Source organism: Xylaria bambusicola (genome assembly GCF_022495145.1).
Source record: "Xylaria bambusicola strain CBS 139988 unplaced genomic scaffold F5B22scaffold_2, whole genome shotgun sequence".
Taxonomy (NCBI): Eukaryota; Fungi; Ascomycota; class Sordariomycetes; order Xylariales; family Xylariaceae; genus Xylaria; species Xylaria bambusicola.
This window is the reverse complement of record NW_025953555.1, coordinates 1,535,090-1,552,004: the sequence shown is the minus strand read 5'-3', so window position 1 is coordinate 1,552,004 and position 16,915 is coordinate 1,535,090. Positions and strand designations below refer to the sequence as shown.

Sequence of the window (16,915 nt, the reverse complement as noted above, 5' to 3'; positions counted from 1 at the left end):
CGCAGTTCATGCTGTAGTTGTTCGAATCAGCTGTTGGAACGCAAGCAGATATGTTATGGGACGGGCATGGTCTGATAGCGCTGCTTTATCACGTAGCTTCAACGCCACACAATTAAGAGAAAGCTGTTTGCCTAGTCTAACTCGGTACCCGCGGGCCTAATACTAGTATATGTACTTAGTACTGTACATTCTTAGTAGTTGGCGCCTCTTTGGCATTTTCCATGTGCTAGGAAACAGTCGAGACAGTCGATTGGATACCGGATACCTTCAATGTTGCTTACATAAGTACCTAATGTACTGCATGTAAGTACGATTTCAGGGGATGATCATGCTAGAATCAGCCCAGCTAGGCTAGTCGGGAAATTACCAAACCGACTGGAGTCCTTGCGGGGCGCGTCACTCAGCTGGAAAACCTGGCTGGCAGCTGGCTCAATTATTACTATGTAGCTTGTACTCGCTTTCCATTAGCGGACAAGCGCTGGAATTCAGGTATAAGATACTTACTATTGCGGGCTACCTGGTTAATTTGGGCTGCCCCTCCAGAGTTCTCGCCCGCGCCCCGCTTTTTCGTCTCCCAAATTTTTGAGTGTCCCTCCCTCGCGCCAAATCTGCCCCTCATTATTTCGCAGAACCCCGTCTCCAACATCTTGAAATCTTTCCTTTCTATCCACCTCCGTTTCTGCGACCCTCAATCCCAACTCACGTAGTCACCCTTGACTTCATAACCGAATTACTTGCGCCTTGGTCAATACCGTCAAAATGATAATTTACAAGGTGAGTCCGAACCCTAGCTTCATATGCTGGTTGCTCTTCCTGCGCTGGGGAACATTCACACCTAACTGGTTCTCTGCTGCTAGGACGCCATCACCGACAGCCAGGATGAGCTGCTCTCCGATTCCTACAACCTTAAAGAGGTTGATGGTGTTATTTACGAGGCCGATTGCGCCATGATTGAGATTGGCGCTGTTGAAGTCGGTATGTTTTCGTCCGCATCTTCAGTTGATTCTGAATCTGCTCGCCCAACAAACGGCATTTGTTAACGTGGGGACTTAATAGACACTGGCGCCAACGCCTCTGCCGAGGAGGCTGATGAGGGCACCGACGATACTGCCCAGAAAGTGAACAACATTGTCCACTCATTCCGCCTACAACCCACTAGCTTCGACAAGGCCTCGTATGGAGCCTACCTTAAGGGTACGATTCGCCATTAGAACACAAACGAAGTGTAGGCTAAATGGAGTTTTAGGTTACATGAAGAAGGTTCTCAAGTATCTTCAGGAAAAGGATGGCGACAACGCCGCCGAAATCGAGACTTTCAAGAAAGGTGCCGCTGCCTTCTCAAAGAAGGTTCTTGGAAGCTTCAAGGACTGGGAGTTCTACACTGGTGAGAGCATGGATGTCGATGGAATGTAAGACTCTTTTTAACTCTACTATTCGACTGTCTTGTACTTTATGCGGAAATTTTAAGCTAACTGGACCGCAGGGTCGTCCTCCTGAACTACCGCGAGGATGGTGTCACCCCTTACGTCGCTATCTGGAAGCACGGCCTTAAGGAGATGAAGGTTTAGATGATCATGTTGACTATGGTTGGGCGTTGTCTTTTATGGAGGGGCGCAAATCAGCGCACCACTACGGATGTTCTTTTGCCAAAGTGCAAAAGCCGTGTCTTTTGGTAGATAATCTTCTATCGATTACGGACGCGCTCTAAAGGCAGGGAAAGCCTAGCGATCTGATCCAGTTTACTCCATGCTTGTCAGCCTACCATTCTGCTTTTTTGAACTGACTAGCGTGATGACCCATGAATGCGTTTTATTATAATAGGAATTGGTCAACGAGCTTGAATACTCGAAAGAAATTGATTAGTCAAATTTAGGCCGCGTAGCTAATGGGATCGGTGGTGGCATATCTGCACTTTCCGTGGTCCCTGATTGCCCTGGCTTTTTGGGCTTCGGTGGCGGCGGAGGCGGTTTCTTCTTACCTAGGACAGACGCAACTTGCCCTATAGATTGCTGTCGTGTCCCAGCTTCTGCTGTTCTACTAGCGCTGTCCTGAACAGACGAGGAAGTACCCAAACGCGCAAACCGAGCTTGTAGTTCATCTGTCGTCTGGCTGTGACCCAGTATATGTGTCTGTGACGAAGGCTGAGGCGGCGTCCCGCCTGCTCCCCCAATTCCGAATCCAGGTACCGATATCCCCGCTGCACCAAGGCGGTTTACTGCCCCTTGGTTCAAGTAACCCTGGCTCTCCGCCTGTCCGCCTGCTAATGTCGGGCTCGGCGTGCTGTTCCCGCTCCGGGGTGGAAGCCGTGGGGGTAGTGAAGGGGGTACTTTTGGCTTCGCCGCCGCAGTTGGCTGCTTTGTGGCTGTTGAACTTGTCGACTGCTGCTGGGGAGATCGAGCGCCTGCGACACTGTAGTGCATCGGGGGCGGAGGTAGATGCGACGTTGCCAACCCTGTAGTATCTCTTTGATAGGATTTTGGCTCGGGCGGACCTTCTTCCTCGACATACTGTGCTTGGGATGGTTGTTGCGTGATTCCAGAAACCTGACTTCCCACGGGCACCGCCGCAGTTGGTGCAGAGGCATAGGACGATGAGGATTGTGTAGTCCCGGCCACGCGCTTGGGCGGCGGCCCGAAAGAGGACGGGTCACGGAGCGAAGACCTGGGGGTTGCGACGCGAGTTTCGCGATCTGAGGATGATGTATCACCTCGACCTACTAGGCCCTTCTATTGCGGCTGGAGTCAATATTAGTTCGTTTGTATATGGGGGAGGGCCTGATCCGGATTCGAATCTATCCACATACCACCTGGCCTTTGAGTGAACTCCCGCTCTTCTCCGGATGCCACCCATTTTTCATGACATCTTTCCAGCCACCAGACATATTGAGCTCAACAGCACTACCCAGTGGTATCACAGCTAATGAATCGGCTCGGGGGTTGAGGGGAATATGGAGTGCGCTTGTAGGGAAGGAAAATGGTCTTTGACGAAAATTGAGGGTCAACAGTTGTCCTGTTCATGCAAGCGAGTAGTACCTCAGCACAAACGCCCTGTAATTCATCTTCGGGTAGAAATACACGATAAGTAGGTGGACGCACTCTTATCAGAGCTAGGTTGCTTTAGATATCAGAATATCTAATGCCTGTCATGAAATGACGTACATGCAGCTCAGCCACCGAATCTCCAGATTTAGGACTGCTCAGGGACCTAGGCAGGTACCTCGGTACCTAGGCAGGTAGCCGCCTGCACCGCCTTCTTAGGTAGTGTAACACTGCGGGAGCCCCTCCAAAGCTAACCCAACCTTGGAAACATTGATTTTCGGCCTACCCAAACCGCGACGCGTTTATCGCAACTTACCATCTACTGGACGGACTAAGGCGCCAGATCCGACATCATGCGCCATGACGACGTCTTTCGCTTCAGAGACCGAGCTCTTGACAGAGCATTTTGGCTACCCCCCAGTTGTTAGTATCCACCTTCCTTTTCTTCCAAACAGACATCTATCTTAACTGAGTTTCCGTCAATCAACCCCTCGAACAAGGCTAATCCTGGCGCAACCCACAGAGTCTTCTCGACGATATAATCAATAGCGTGAACATTCTCGCTGAGCGTGCCCTAAACAGCGTCGAGCAAGGTCTTTTGAACGCACCCCCAGCTGCTCTCGGCTTCAAAGCGCCCAAACCACAAGATGCCGCGGCAGCAGCCGAGTCGGAGCCATCGCCCGCCGACAGAGCCCAGAGCGAGGTCGAGGCCGGCACCCACCAGTTAGAGACGCTTTTGTGCGCCAGCATCGACCGCGATTTCGACAAGTTCGAACTCTACGTGCTACGAAACATCTTCACAGTACGGCCGCCGGAGCTATGCAATTGGATTCGGCTGTCGCACTACGAGGGGTTGAATTTCAGCAGCAGGCGGAATATTAGTGTCCATACCGACGAAAACAACACAGTCGTAAACAACAACAATAACGTCTCGGCCGACACGCCGACGATAGAATCCATTACAACGCTACGCCGCCGCCTGCGCGAATCGATGCGTTTAAATGCCCTTTTAACGGCCGAGCGTGCTCGCAATGACGCCCTGCTCGAGAATCTGCGCCGCCTAGTCGGGGACTCAGCCTCGGCGGGTCCACAGGTGAAAGCAGAGAGCACCTCGCCAGCTCAGGGAAACCCAGGCGTAACCGATGGCCAAGCTATCTCTGGAGATGACGAGAAGCCCAAGAACCCCTTTGCCTTCCTGCACAAGAAGGGCGACTTAGCGTCTTCGGGTGGTGGTGCGGCGCCCCTCGCCACCACAGCAGGTTTCACATTGTCGCAAATGCAAGCGCTCCGAGCTCTATCCACAGCGCTAAGTAACCTACTGTCAGACCTGAAGTCCTCGACTGCCGGAGCGCCTGATGGCGAAACCCAAGGATCCAGTGCGGGCGGTTCTAGGAGCTGGAGGCGTGAAAGAGCCGAGTACGTCGAGGCCGCGACCCGTCGCCATCTAGAGACCATGCACGGGCTCGAGCTCAGCAAGCACGGTGAAGTCCGCGACGGGGAGTGGCAGGGGCCCGGACGCAGCCTTGCAAGAGGCGAGGTCGAAGGTCTCGAGCGCGTCGTTGCGATGCTGGGCGATGAAGATGGTGCTGATATCGGCAGTACTTTCAGTGCCACTAGGGGCGTTACTTCATCTTCATCCGCAGCTCACGATAGAGGCCAGATGGATGAGTCATGAAGCTTGCGATTAGAGAAGGAAACAAATTTATCGGGTAAAGGGGAATACCCTGATCTGAACAACCCGATTATCAAGGACTTATTAGGCGTTGTATGTGCATGAGAGGGTTAGGGCCCTTTGAGAATTCAGGAGCTTGGAGTTTTTGGGCGTTCAATGTTGGTGGGTTGGATGGATTCGCTGTGAGCTTGGGTCATAAGAGCGCGCCAAATTTCGAGTCCGGGATAAAACGCGTCATTCCAATTACGAGGGCCGCTCTATAACGGGCACGAAATGTCTACGCGCCATGCCTCTCCTTTATATGTGTATACACTATTATACAATTGAAATGACCATGATGCCTCGGCCTATGAACATGGTATTTTGATATCTAGTAAAGGGGATTAAGAGACTGTAGTAGACTCTGTATCGGATCCCCATCATACGCTAGGCACTTGAGGCGAGGGTAGCGGAGAATCTAGTAGATTATACTTTTGTGCGATTTGCCAGAATCGGTTACCCCAATATTGAACATGCTCTTCCGAGTCCGGACGCTGATTTTCGAACCGTTTCTTCTCAGTATTCACCATGACCCTAGCATCCTGAAAACGATCCTGGCGGATCAAGGCTACTAATAGGTCGGTCAGTGTTGGTAGAGGCACACTCGAGCCGGCCCCAACCACGTGTTTGTAAATGTCGAGAGCGGCATGGACCTCGCCAACTAGAGCATAATTCTTGACGACACGATCGTAGAAAATACGGTCCATATCATCAAAATCGAGGTGGCGTCGGCGCTGTACAAACAAGCGTACCGAGTCAAGAGCTGGTGGAGTTTGCTTGAAGCAGTGCTCGACGAGCATTGTATAGATGTGTGGTGAAAGTTCGAGATTTCGGTTATATAAGTGGTTCACAACAGCCATGGCGGCTGTTGTGGCATTGGAGCGCAAGAGCAGGTATATCATCTTGCCGTATGTTTGTATGTTAAGCTCCAGGCCAGCGGCAGACATTGCGGACGCAACATTGGTGACAATGTTGGCTTGATCCTCAGGGTCTCGTACGTCATCTTTCGAGAAAGAAGCATCAAGGATTATGGTAAACGTCGCCTCATCTGCACGAACGCCTTGAGCCTGCATAGCAGTGAAAAGCTGCTCAACATCCTTGTGGCGGTTTCCATCACGAATTACCAGACGCAGCATAGTATTGAAGGTGACAACATCTGGTTTGATACCTTTCTTACCAGCCCAGGCTAACAACTTCTCTGCGACGCCATGCTGCCTTGTGTGAACCAATCCCGCAAGGGCAGCATTGACTGGCTCTATCGTGGGTGCAACAGCAGTAGTCTTAGTTGGATCCCTTTCCCACAACCTAGCCATCTCTTCTAGTGCTTGGAGACCGCCCTCAACATCACCGCAGTCAATTAGCCCCGCAACACGGGTTGTCCATATTGCGGTGTCTAGTTTCAGTCCGGATCTAGCAAGCTTGATCCATATGTTCTTGATCCCATCGACGTTGCCTGCTTTCCTTAGGCCGTCAAGCATCAAATTCCAAGTTCTTAGACTGGGCTTTAGGCCAACTTTTCCAATGAGGTTCCATGTGGCTATGGCCTTATCGGGTTGGTTAAATGTCATGCGTGTTTTGATGAAGGAGTCGATGAGGTGGGGGTTCAGCCGAATTTGATCGGCCCTTTCTTTTGAAATCGTCACTTCGGAGCCAACAAACTCCTCCCAAAGTTTGTCCAGCTCCCTAACATTCCCAGTTCCATGTAATCGGCTCAGACGATACCCAATCGAAGTTGGATTAAAAATGAGGTTCGCTTGCACCTCCTTCGTGGGCACAAGAGGCCTATACATATCGGTAGGTCCTCCGTCTAGGGACGCGGATTCCTGCTTGAGATGCTCTTTGATTTTCGGCCAAAGCTCCATGACGTACCTCTCCAATCCGGGAAATGTGTTGCGAAGATCATTCTGAAGAGCGCCATCGCGATAATCGACGAATATGAGCAAGGAGGCTACTTTAGACATGAACCGTGTTGCATTTTGCCTGACATCAACCGGGCACATTTGGCTATCGTGCATTAGAGCAAACGTTGCAATAGCCAACACAGCAACAGGTTCGCCGAGGTGGTTACGTGGATATTGAGGAAACAGAGTACTGAATGCCGCAGAAAAATTGCCTTTCTTGGAGAACTTTGATAAAGCAAATTTATCTAGCCTTGGAAACCAGAAGCCTTTGGTCAACTGATTCTCACCTATCGGTGATGTGGCAAGTCGAGGCAGAGAAAAGACTTTCCATGAATCAATAAGATCTCCCAACATGACTTTTCGCAGAGCAGCGTTCCTCTCGATCCTCTCGAACTGGACAATGGACTCAGTTTCTGCTGAAGAGTCCATATCAACGATACATTGGATCAACTCGCCCACAAGAATAGCCCATTGCGTTGGTTGCAATTCGTCGAGTTCCGCATATATTCGGAATATATTAGCGAGGGTAGGAAGTGTGTCCGTATACATGTCGGCTTTCTTAGCCGCAACAAGCTTCTCAAGCAGCGCAAGCGTGACTTTGTGATATGCCTGAGGCACATGAGTGCCTGGGACCTGGATGACAGGTATTATCTCAGACTGGAAGACTAGGTAGGCATCTGACACTGGGACGTCACCATCTACCATGTCTTGAAGCTTTCCGATAGCTTTGACAAGGGCAATATCGGTTGACGCCCTCACAGGTTCGGGGGGGTGGCCGGTGTCAGCATGAAGGCTGTCCTGCTCTTGGATGATCTGTTGGAAGAGCGCATCTACTCGAGAAGAAGGCGGCTTTCCGGTTGCCTTCGACTGCGATAGCTGGAAATGGGGCCCTCGAGTATTGGACTCCAGATGATGTCTTGTGGACGGTATTCTTCGCACCTGCGGGGGTGACAGCGATTGCGTAGATTTTGGGTCGGGTGCAATAGCACCGTTTGGCGCGGCATTGCTGGCGCCTGGTGTATCACGTCGCGAAAACAATAATCTGGTGAAGAGACGAGCGGGCTGGGTCTGCCATTGCGCAGCACCAGTCTTACTTGCTCTCTGGGCGGCTTGTAGACGGCAGAGCAGGCAGACGGGTTTGGAACTCCTCATAACGTAGGCCTAGCCGGTCCGACCGCTGGGATGCTCAGTTGGAGTTATGGATAGTCGCAGGAATCGTGGCGCCGAAAAGAAAACGAGCTCGCGTATATCTTCGCTTTGATTAGAACCCGTGGACCTGGCTCTGTATCGACTTATCTACACAACGATAGCATTGGACCCACGTCCAGACTCATCCTTGTACCTGGCTACAAGGATGTACAAGTACACTTCGGCAGCCATTGCCCCACTCAAGCTCTAGATCATTATATAATGTTTAGTTATGTGTATCAGGCAGGTACTCACTCATGACATGGAGCCAAAAAGTATGTAGGTAGATACGTGATCCGTTTCGGAGGAGGTAGTAAATGAATGCAAGCTGTTAAAACTTAAATTAAGACTCCGAACGCGCAAGTAGGTAATGAACGGCAAGTGTCACCTTCCCAGGTTGCCTTTTCCCTCGGTATCAACTACTCCAAAGACTACCCCGCGCTTTACGCTTTATATACTACCTACTACTACCGGTACTACCTATATACTACCTACCTACTCACAGGTACTTGCTATTCACAATACCTACCTAGCCTACATACAGTAGGTACCTACTGCTACTTAGTTCAGCAGCCACCATCAATTGATTCGTCCCATCCGGGAGGTTCGAGGTTACCTACGGCTTGTCAGGTGGCTTTCGTTGCATCCCCTGCGGACCGCCAACGATGACTACTCTAGTTCCCCGTCCTCCTTATACCGACGATGAGCTCAAATCGCTATATCCAGTCAACCTGGAGCTCCAGCTAGTGCAGGTCTTGCTGCGACACGGTGAGCGTACTCCTGTTTCGCCCCGTTTCCAGAACACCGGTCTCCCTTCCTTTTGGCCATACTGCACGGCGGTCCGCCAGTTCAAGTCTACGGTGCTCGATCGTACCGCCGGCCAGTTCACGACTCTGGAGTGGAAGCGTCGCTTGGAGAGCTTTGGTCGCAATGACGAGCCGATACTGGTTGTTGGACCCAGGGGCGAGGTGGACGCAATCTGCGATATGGGCATGTTAACAGATCGTGGCCGCGAGACGACATTCGACCTGGGCACGCGTCTAAGAAGGCTCTATGTCGACCAGCTTGGATTCCTCCCACCAACCCTACCTAACGCGGATTCGTTATATCTCCGCGCGACCCCTATACCACGAGCTCTCGATTCCCTTCAAGAGACCTTCATCGGCCTTTATCCAGCACATACCCGCTCGCCTTCGTTTCCACCACCCACTGTCCTTCTTCGTTCGCCCGGAGAGGAGACCCTGTTTCCGAACGATGGTCAGTGTCGACGCTTCGCGGCTCTCTCCCGGGCCTTCGCGCAGCGTGCAGCCGACCGCTGGAACGACACAGATGAGATGGCTTACCTAAATAAGTTATACGGGAAGTGGATGCCTACCACCTCGCCCAAAGTGGCAGTGGATGGACGGCCCAGGTTGAGTGGAATAATGGACACGATCAATTCAACACTCGCTCATGGGCCTGAAACAAGACTACCAAAGGAATTCTACGATCCGAAAGGCCGCGAAATTATCGAAAAGATAGCAGTTGACGAGTGGTTTTCGGGTTATAAGGAGAGCCAGGAATACCGCACTCTAGGTATTGGAGGATTAATGGGAGACATCGTCAGTAGGATGGTGGGTAGCACCGAGCACTCAAGCGCAGATGGGGAGTACGAGGTTGGGAAAGCATCGAGAAAAGAGCGGACGGGAGATACTAATGGAACAACACCTATCCTGTTTGGGCTCAGCGGATGTCACGATACGACTCTGGCTGGCGTGTTAGCCAGCTTAGGAGCTCATGAGAGCAACGATTGGCCTCCATACACAAGTCATATTGCTATAGAGATGTTTCGCAAGAGTGAGAACGTTTCGAAAACTTCCGGCGCCCCCGCTGCGCCCCCGCAAACTACTGGTAGGAGTGCAGATCTGAATGCCACAAGCTCCAGTTCCAGCTGGTTTACCTCACTTTTCTCTTGGACATCGTCGGTCGGATCGCGCGCCACACCACCACCAGGAATAGGTCGCAAACAAACAGAGCACTTAACCCCAAAGGAGAAAGCGAAGCTGCAACATTACTATGTGCGTCTTCGATATAACGACGAGGTCGTCGCAATACCGGGCTGTCGAACACCAGGCAATCATCTCGAAGGGTATGAAAGCTTTTGTACACTAGTAAGTTCACTGCCTCATCTCTTTTCCGATGTTTTTTTTCTTGTAGAAGCAAGTTAACACGAGATCAACACACAGGAAGCATTCAAAGCCATCGTCGATAAATTTGTCCCAACCAACTGGAAGCAACAGTGCGCAGAAAGAGTGAAAGAACCCGCATTCCCAACTAAACCCGAACCTGCTGGGTACTAACATCTACCTACCAATAATCACCGCCATCTCAAAACAGCTACCTACATCAAACATAGCGGAAGCTTCAGCTTTCTCTCATCTCTTTCGTGGATAGAATGGCAAGGTAACCAGGTGCATGGTATAGATGTTTTCGATATCCAAAACATCAAGTGACATCAAAAACGAAAAGATAGTTAAAAACGAAACCTTAGACCGATTAAAGGCAATGAGAGAATGCGATGGCCGCTTATAGTAAGCTGAACAGGATCATACACATTTGAAAAACACTCGGCGTGGATAGCATTTTGTTTTGCGTCTGTTCATAGTGAATAGACAGATAAAGTATAATTAGGATCCCATTCTGACAACGTATTTTACCAAAATTTACAGGTTTACTTGAAATACATCTCCTGCTGTGAGTAAAAACCGTAACATACGTATTGGCTGGCTACCTAGGGCTGGTTCCATTGCCGTTATAACAGCAACACTCCCCTACTGTATACATTACTTTTAGTATTTAGAGATGTTTCCTTGTTCTTCCGCTAGGGAACTTCTGAGTCACCCGGGAATAAATAAAGCTACACTTATGTTGACAGGCATATCATTGGTTAAGTAAAGTCGTCGTGAGAGAAAACGTCAAGTCATTAGGGGTCTTTTTGAAATGTTTCTTGTATTATACCCTCCGATCTTCCCGAAAGCAGAAAGATGTATATGCTGATGATAATGACTATTGATGTTACTGAGGACGAGACTGACAAGCCGCCTCTTCTGGCCCGTTTGCAGTTCTTTTATGAATCCACCCTCCTTCGCGCATCGCTCAAGAATACTACACAATGAGTGTCTTATCCTTGATATATCAATCTCCTGTTCACCGCTTAGTCACTACAGGCGGCTTGTACTCAATACCCCATTGATCCGCCCAACCTCTCCCAATATTCAACAACCATACATGAAATGGCAAGCAAAGCCGTTGAGATAACTTCGAAATCAACGTAGCAATTACAACATATTAGTCCTCCCATCATGAGGCAAATAAGGCGGTGCGACACTTCTTCAGTTAGTAACTTCTTCTTCCCACCCGTTCAGTCCTCCTTGGATAGCAAGGCCTAGGCCCGACCCAATTCCGCCAAAGCTAGATTGGTACTGGTGACCCCTACGTTCTCCTTCGCCGCCGATAGGGCCGTGTGTTTTAATTGGGCTACTGCCCCCATTTTCAAGTGGCGCGAATACTGGAAGGCTAAGAGCACGGTTGTGTTGTCCCCGAGGACCTGGAGCAAGAAGACCGCCAATAGTCGTAGGTCCGGTAATAGCACTCTGCGGAGCGTTGTAACCATTAGAGATGCTAGCGGACTGTCCATGCCCAAGAATATGGTTTTGCTGGGGTATCTCCAACTTAAGCTCGCTGGGAGATGAGGAGGCTGTACCAAACAATGCGGCCTGCTGTGATACAAGTATCTGCTGTTGATGCTGCTGCTGCTGTTGAGCTTGTTGTGATACTTGTTGCAGATACAGTGTCAGGGGGTTGTTGTTGCCAGCAAACAGATTCGCCCCATTAGTAGCAGTCAAAGGCGATGTAGGGTTTGTAGGCGAGTTCCCGCTTCCGCTACCGCCAGTTGCGGGTGATGGAACGCCTTCTCCACGTGGTGATTGGGATTGCTGCTGTAGTTGACGAGGCTGGTTTCCACATCGGTCTTTGCCAAAGTTGACTTTGAATTTTCGGTATTCGTCTTTGCTTCGAACCGCCTCAATAGCCTTGATAGCGTTGGCGATATTGGTGAAATTGACGAAAGCACAGCTCTTTTCTCGCAGAGCGTTGACCAACTCAATCTCACCATATTCGGAGAAATCTTGTCGCAGCCTCTCTTCAGTCCATGTCTCATCGAGATTACCGATATATACATTACGAGACGCACCGCCGCTGACGGCCAATGCAATTGCTGGAGGAAGAGCACCTGAGTGCTTTCCCCAGCCAATCTTCAGACGACGGTTGTGTATCATTAGCCCTTGCAAGTTACTCAAAGCATAGAAAGAAGCGGCTGCTGTTGGGTCAATGAATGTTACGAAGCAGATATGCTTATCAGGAATGTAACGAATATGGTGAAGCAAGCCACCTCGCACAACGTTGCAAATTTCCTCCACTGTTGTCTCTGGGTGAATGTTACCCAAATAGATCGTCCTGTTGCCAAGGTTATTGATACCACCTGCAGTGGTTGCAACTGCCGCTGCTGCCACCGACTGCTGGGCAAGAACGTTGGAAATAACATCGCGGTCTTGACCCGTCAACATGTGGGCGTACCCTGGTGCAATACCGAGATATTGAGCCGCATTCTGTTGTTGGGTCTTAGAGACGTAAGCACAACGATCCTTACCATAATAAACACGGCGGGGCGACTGCCATTTGGGTTCCTGAGGCAATTGCTGGACTGCCTTCATAGCGTTGGCAATAGACAAGAAATGAACAAACGCAATGTTCTTCTCACGGACTATCTTAATAGTATCAATAGCGCCGAACTTGCCGAGATCTTCACGCAGCTCTTCATCGGTGATTTCTTCTGGCAGATTACCCAAGTAGACATTTCGGGAAGCACCTGATTGCTGAACAGCTAGAGCAACTGATGTGGGGACTTGAGAAGGTTTTCCCCATCCAATCTTGATATCCTGTCCCTTGATGCAGAGCTTCTTCAAAATAGCATCAGAGTGAAAATGAGTAGCAGCGTTCGCATCGAGGAAAGAGATGAAAGCGCAGTTCTTATCAGGCAGGAGGCGAACGGACTCAATCTGACCACTTCGAACATGGCCTAGAATTTCTTCAGCACTAGTATCAGGTGGTATATTTCCAAGATACACTGTTCGACTAGTTCCTGTGATGACATTGTTCGCTGCCATACCCACAGGTGACTGGGGTGCCATCTGTAACTGATTACTCATATTATTGTAGGCGCCAGTGGGTGACTGGGGTTGGTAAAATTGAGGTGCCCCATAGGCCGAAGGAGATACCATGGCCTGATACTGTTGAGGGGACATGTTTTGCTGAACTGGACTAGTCAAGTTATTGTTCTGTTGCTGCTGCTGAGGGCCACTCGTCTGTTGAAAAGCAGGTAAGTTCTGGAATCCTGGGCTAGCGAAGGCAGTTGGGGAGCCAGGCTGGAAGGGACTTCCGAGAAGAAGCTGGGAAGGAAGCAGTGGTGTGAATTGCATGTCAAAACCCGTTCCGGGGGTTGCCATATCTGCCGCCATGTTAGTGGCGGTTGGGCTCACTTGCTGCGTGTTGATGGCAGGAATATTAGTACGGCGCTGGGGTCTATCAGCAAATCCAGAGACATTAGATGTAAAAGCGCCATGAGAAAAGCCAGTATCGCTGTTAGAAGGCTTGGAAGCGTGGCCGAAACGACTGGTCGAGTTGGTGGCGGAAGGACCAGTGGGAATACCAGAGGCTGAGAGGTCCTGCATCCCAAGAAGATGAGGAGGGACAAGGTTGTCCCTCGAGACTTGTGAAAGAACCGCCGTTGTGAAAGATTAAGCGTGCCTGGTGAAAGGCACGAAGGCAAGAAAGAATATGCTAAATCTGGAATGTAGGCGCTGTATGGAGGACCAAGCAACGTCGGTTATTACAAAAGCCGTTTGCCAAAAAGGGGTAAATTGAATCCAGTTACAGGTCCCTCCGAACAATGGACAAATAACGCTTGACGAATGATCGCTATTCGAGCGAAAAGATGCAACCGAGGATCAATGGTATAGACTATATGCAGTATTCGGAAGTTGGGAGATCACGTCGAACCGAACCGGCTAGCAAGCTACGATTGAATCTGCCTTCATTCGAAATGTCCAAGGGAACGTGCCAATCACACCAAATCGGCAGGATTACCCAAACTATTCCGGGTAGAGTGAAGACGAGGATTAAGCGCAAGAGAATGCTCTTTGACAGCAAAGATGGTCGGACCCGGTACTTGGTGAACAAAGGCTAGGCAAATACGATGCTCCAAAGAAAGCGAGCGCAATGGAGGTATGCCAGAAATGAGCGTTTAGAAGGTAGGCGGCCAACAAAGCCCTCTTGTTCCGTTCTTTGGGGATTTCTGGTTGCTGTTCGGGCTTTAGCTCAGTGAACTACAGATTCGAAGGGTTGGTCCGCAGCAATTACGAGGCAATTCGTCGTATCGTGTGTGCACACGCGCGCGCGAGGGCTAGAGAGAAAAAAAAAAGGGGCAGGCAGGATAGTTTGGCTAGGTATGTATAACATGTAAAAAATTGCCGATATATGGATAATTAAGAAGATATAGAGAACGAGCGTAGGCCAATAGAAGAGGGAGAAGAAGGTTTCCCAGGAAAACTGGGATAGATTGTAAGAAAAGCAGGCAATAGAGAAGGATTGAATAGGGTAAGATACAAGAAGCGGTGGAGGTTAAAGGTGAGGTGAGGTGGTCGAGGTAGGGATGTGTAAGGGTGTTGTAGTAGGTGTGGAAATAGTCAGATGAATGACTGACAGGCCAAAGCAGGGGTTGAGACTGGAGCCGGGGGGGATAAAAACGAGAGGATAGAGCAGAGACCACTCTAGGGTTTAGCAGAGTACCGGGTATTCCTCCACAACGGGACGGAGAGCGGGCTAGGAGGTTAACTCGCAGAGAAAAGGGAAATGCAGTGAGCAAGCAGCAAAAAGAAGAAGGGGATGCTGAAGGGGAGAAAGCGAGAGAGGAGCGAGAATCTGTCAGCCCTTGGTTCCTGACTGGCGAGTGCGGAAGGGGAAAGGGAAGCGGATGGGCATGTCTCATTGGACGATTGAGTTCTATGGTGCAGATTGCCAAAACGGGGGAGGGGGTGGAAGGAGGGTACCGAGTACTTTACCTACTTAGAATATCTACCTAAAAGTAAGTGAGGAGGGCGCTAATGAGGGTTGCCAGGTACTACCTATAGATACTTGTATGTACATATAGCACAATATATGTAATATTTCACTAGTGGTGCAACTCCCTACCAGTTAGCGTAGGTGTGTACCTGAAAATCTATACACCACGGTAATCAGTGCGGTAGGTAGGTACCTGCACACCTACTATGTAAGTAGGTATGTAGTCAGGGCGCTTGTGTCTAGCGTACCTAGCCGAAAGTACACGCCCAGATGAGGTACATGTATGTACTAAGTAGTCGATACTTGCACTACAGTGATATGGGGGGTATACAACTTCTGTGCCTGGTACTTACCTAGCTGAATCTAGGACACCTGTCCAGTGTCCAATGTCATGGATGTCAGGTAGGAGCATTTTACTCGAATTGATTCATGCCTTGACGAACCACTAAATCTGGACAGGGGCGAGGTTGAGATATGGGTGAAACCTTACGATTTCCATGATAGCGGAACAAAGGCCAATCTCACTGCGAGCTCTGCGCTGTAGTCAAACAACCCGTTCTTCCAACGCTCGGCGGTATTGTGTAGCCCTTACTTAGGTACTTAGGTAATGGATAGGTTTGCACATCAAGTGCCTACATAGGTAGGTTCGTAGAGCGCTGCGTAGCGGTGGACGCAAATCATAAATGCAGGTGGGTAGGTACCTACCTGGTAGTCAAGTGGAATTATCTTTAGGTGCCGTATTTGCAATTTCAGTTGGGTTTTGCTGCCCTCAATGTGCGCATCCACATCTGCCAATACTCAAATACGAAAAGGCTGTCGATGATTTGCTGGGATCTTCCTTTCCCAGTTGCCCACATTTGCCTTTTACTAGACTACTATGTACTATCTACTGTAAGTATGTACTTAAGTCTCAACGAGTAAGCATCTGTGTGCCCAAGCCCATGTTCAATAGTGAGTCCCCAGAGGCTGGTCTCTGTCAATTGGAAAAGACCCTTCTAACCCCAGTTGCTGGTGCGTTGCATTAAGTCATTGCCAGTATCTAATTTTATGCGGAATAGCATCCATCTTCGCGGACACCCAGGCGAACATTCCACTTTCAAAATACAAACCATGAGTGGACTTTTACTTAGGCAGTTCTCTTCTCTTAATGGCATGCGCAATCCTGTCAGACGTTCAGGCGGGCGGAACTAAATATGTGGTCTAATAAGCACACGTATGTATGTCTGTATATCCGCTCGACATTACCGCCTCGGTCGTAGCGTATAGCACTAAACAAACACCAATTGCCGATACATGTATGGAGGTCAGAGTAGGTCAATGTCCAAAACTACGCTAATAGTAAGATCTCACCCTCGATTATGACTTGCAGCCAACTTATCCAAGCTACCTATCTTGTACCGTATGTCTAGCTGTCCCGTTCTGCTCTGCGCTTGTAAAGTACCGGTAGTATAGGTATTGTGATGATGATGTGACAGTACCTTGTTCCTCATTCGGTTCCATTCTCGGAGATTTCTCTAGCCCTCCCTTTCCTCAAGACCCCCCCTATCATCCTTCTACGAAAAGGCATACCGGTACTGCCCAGGTATGTTTGTCTCGGCTGTACAGTGTACTAGCATAGAGAGCCCATCGCGTGATCCATCTTGGGTACACACCTACAATGGCGATCAGCCTTGGGCCCGCGTATATAGGTACACCAAATAGGGGAACAATGCACTGACATCCAAACAGACCATTCAAACCTCCCCGCATGATGGTTTCTAGGAAACTTCAGGATTACGAGATTGTTTCTCCTTTTATTGCCCCCTCCCCCACCCCACCTCCATGTTGGCATATCGACTGCGGCGAAATCAGTCCAGTGTGTAATAATTGAAAATGTATGTGAATATATCTGTCTAAACCCCAGTTTGTAACCAATAAAT

General features: G+C 49.7%; 7 protein-coding genes across 7 annotated transcripts; 4 read left to right on the top strand and 3 right to left on the bottom strand.

Moving 5' to 3' along the window:
* Window positions 1-673: 673 nt before the first annotated feature.
* F5B22DRAFT_165819 (Mss4-like protein) lies at window positions 674-1,714 on the top strand. The gene is made up of 5 exons (XM_047969284.1): window positions 674-774; window positions 858-975; window positions 1,057-1,194; window positions 1,247-1,409; window positions 1,484-1,714. Exons 1-5 carry the CDS (start codon window positions 760-762, stop codon window positions 1,566-1,568), a joined length of 519 nt encoding a protein of 172 aa, XP_047835928.1. The 5' UTR covers window positions 674-759; the 3' UTR covers window positions 1,569-1,714.
* Window positions 1,679-3,268, bottom strand: F5B22DRAFT_165874 (uncharacterized protein). Its single transcript, XM_047969286.1, has 3 exons — window positions 3,096-3,268; window positions 2,804-2,978; window positions 1,679-2,726 (listed from the first exon to the last, which is right to left on the bottom strand). Exons 2-3 carry the CDS (start codon window positions 2,879-2,881, stop codon window positions 1,860-1,862), a joined length of 945 nt encoding a protein of 314 aa, XP_047835927.1. The 5' UTR covers window positions 2,882-2,978; window positions 3,096-3,268; the 3' UTR covers window positions 1,679-1,859.
* Window positions 3,192-4,921, top strand: F5B22DRAFT_165838 (Mis12 protein-domain-containing protein). Its single transcript, XM_047969285.1, has 2 exons — window positions 3,192-3,461; window positions 3,562-4,921. Exons 1-2 carry the CDS (start codon window positions 3,399-3,401, stop codon window positions 4,711-4,713), a joined length of 1,215 nt encoding a protein of 404 aa, XP_047835926.1. The 5' UTR covers window positions 3,192-3,398; the 3' UTR covers window positions 4,714-4,921.
* F5B22DRAFT_165816 (uncharacterized protein) lies at window positions 4,922-8,226 on the bottom strand. The gene has a single exon (XM_047969283.1). It carries the CDS (start codon window positions 7,800-7,802, stop codon window positions 5,130-5,132), a length of 2,673 nt encoding a protein of 890 aa, XP_047835925.1. The 5' UTR covers window positions 7,803-8,226; the 3' UTR covers window positions 4,922-5,129.
* A 35-nt stretch (window positions 8,227-8,261) lies between these two features.
* On the top strand, window positions 8,262-10,558 carry F5B22DRAFT_586467 (histidine phosphatase superfamily). Its single transcript, XM_047973552.1, has 2 exons — window positions 8,262-9,988; window positions 10,064-10,558. The coding sequence occupies exons 1-2, from the start codon at window positions 8,504-8,506 to the stop codon at window positions 10,175-10,177; spliced, it is 1,599 nt and encodes a 532-aa protein (XP_047835924.1). The 5' UTR covers window positions 8,262-8,503; the 3' UTR covers window positions 10,178-10,558.
* A 233-nt stretch (window positions 10,559-10,791) lies between these two features.
* Window positions 10,792-11,172, top strand: F5B22DRAFT_165761 (uncharacterized protein). Its single transcript, XM_047969282.1, has one exon. It carries the CDS (start codon window positions 10,890-10,892, stop codon window positions 11,133-11,135), a length of 246 nt encoding a protein of 81 aa, XP_047835923.1. The 5' UTR covers window positions 10,792-10,889; the 3' UTR covers window positions 11,136-11,172.
* Window positions 11,173-11,209: 37 nt separating this feature from the next.
* Window positions 11,210-13,606, bottom strand: F5B22DRAFT_633020 (RNA recognition domain-containing protein; the record flags this gene model as incomplete). Its single annotated transcript, XM_047976777.1, has 1 exon — window positions 11,210-13,606. The coding sequence occupies one exon, from the start codon at window positions 13,604-13,606 to the stop codon at window positions 11,210-11,212; it is 2,397 nt and encodes a 798-aa protein (XP_047835922.1).
* Window positions 13,607-16,915: the final 3,309 nt, after the last annotated feature.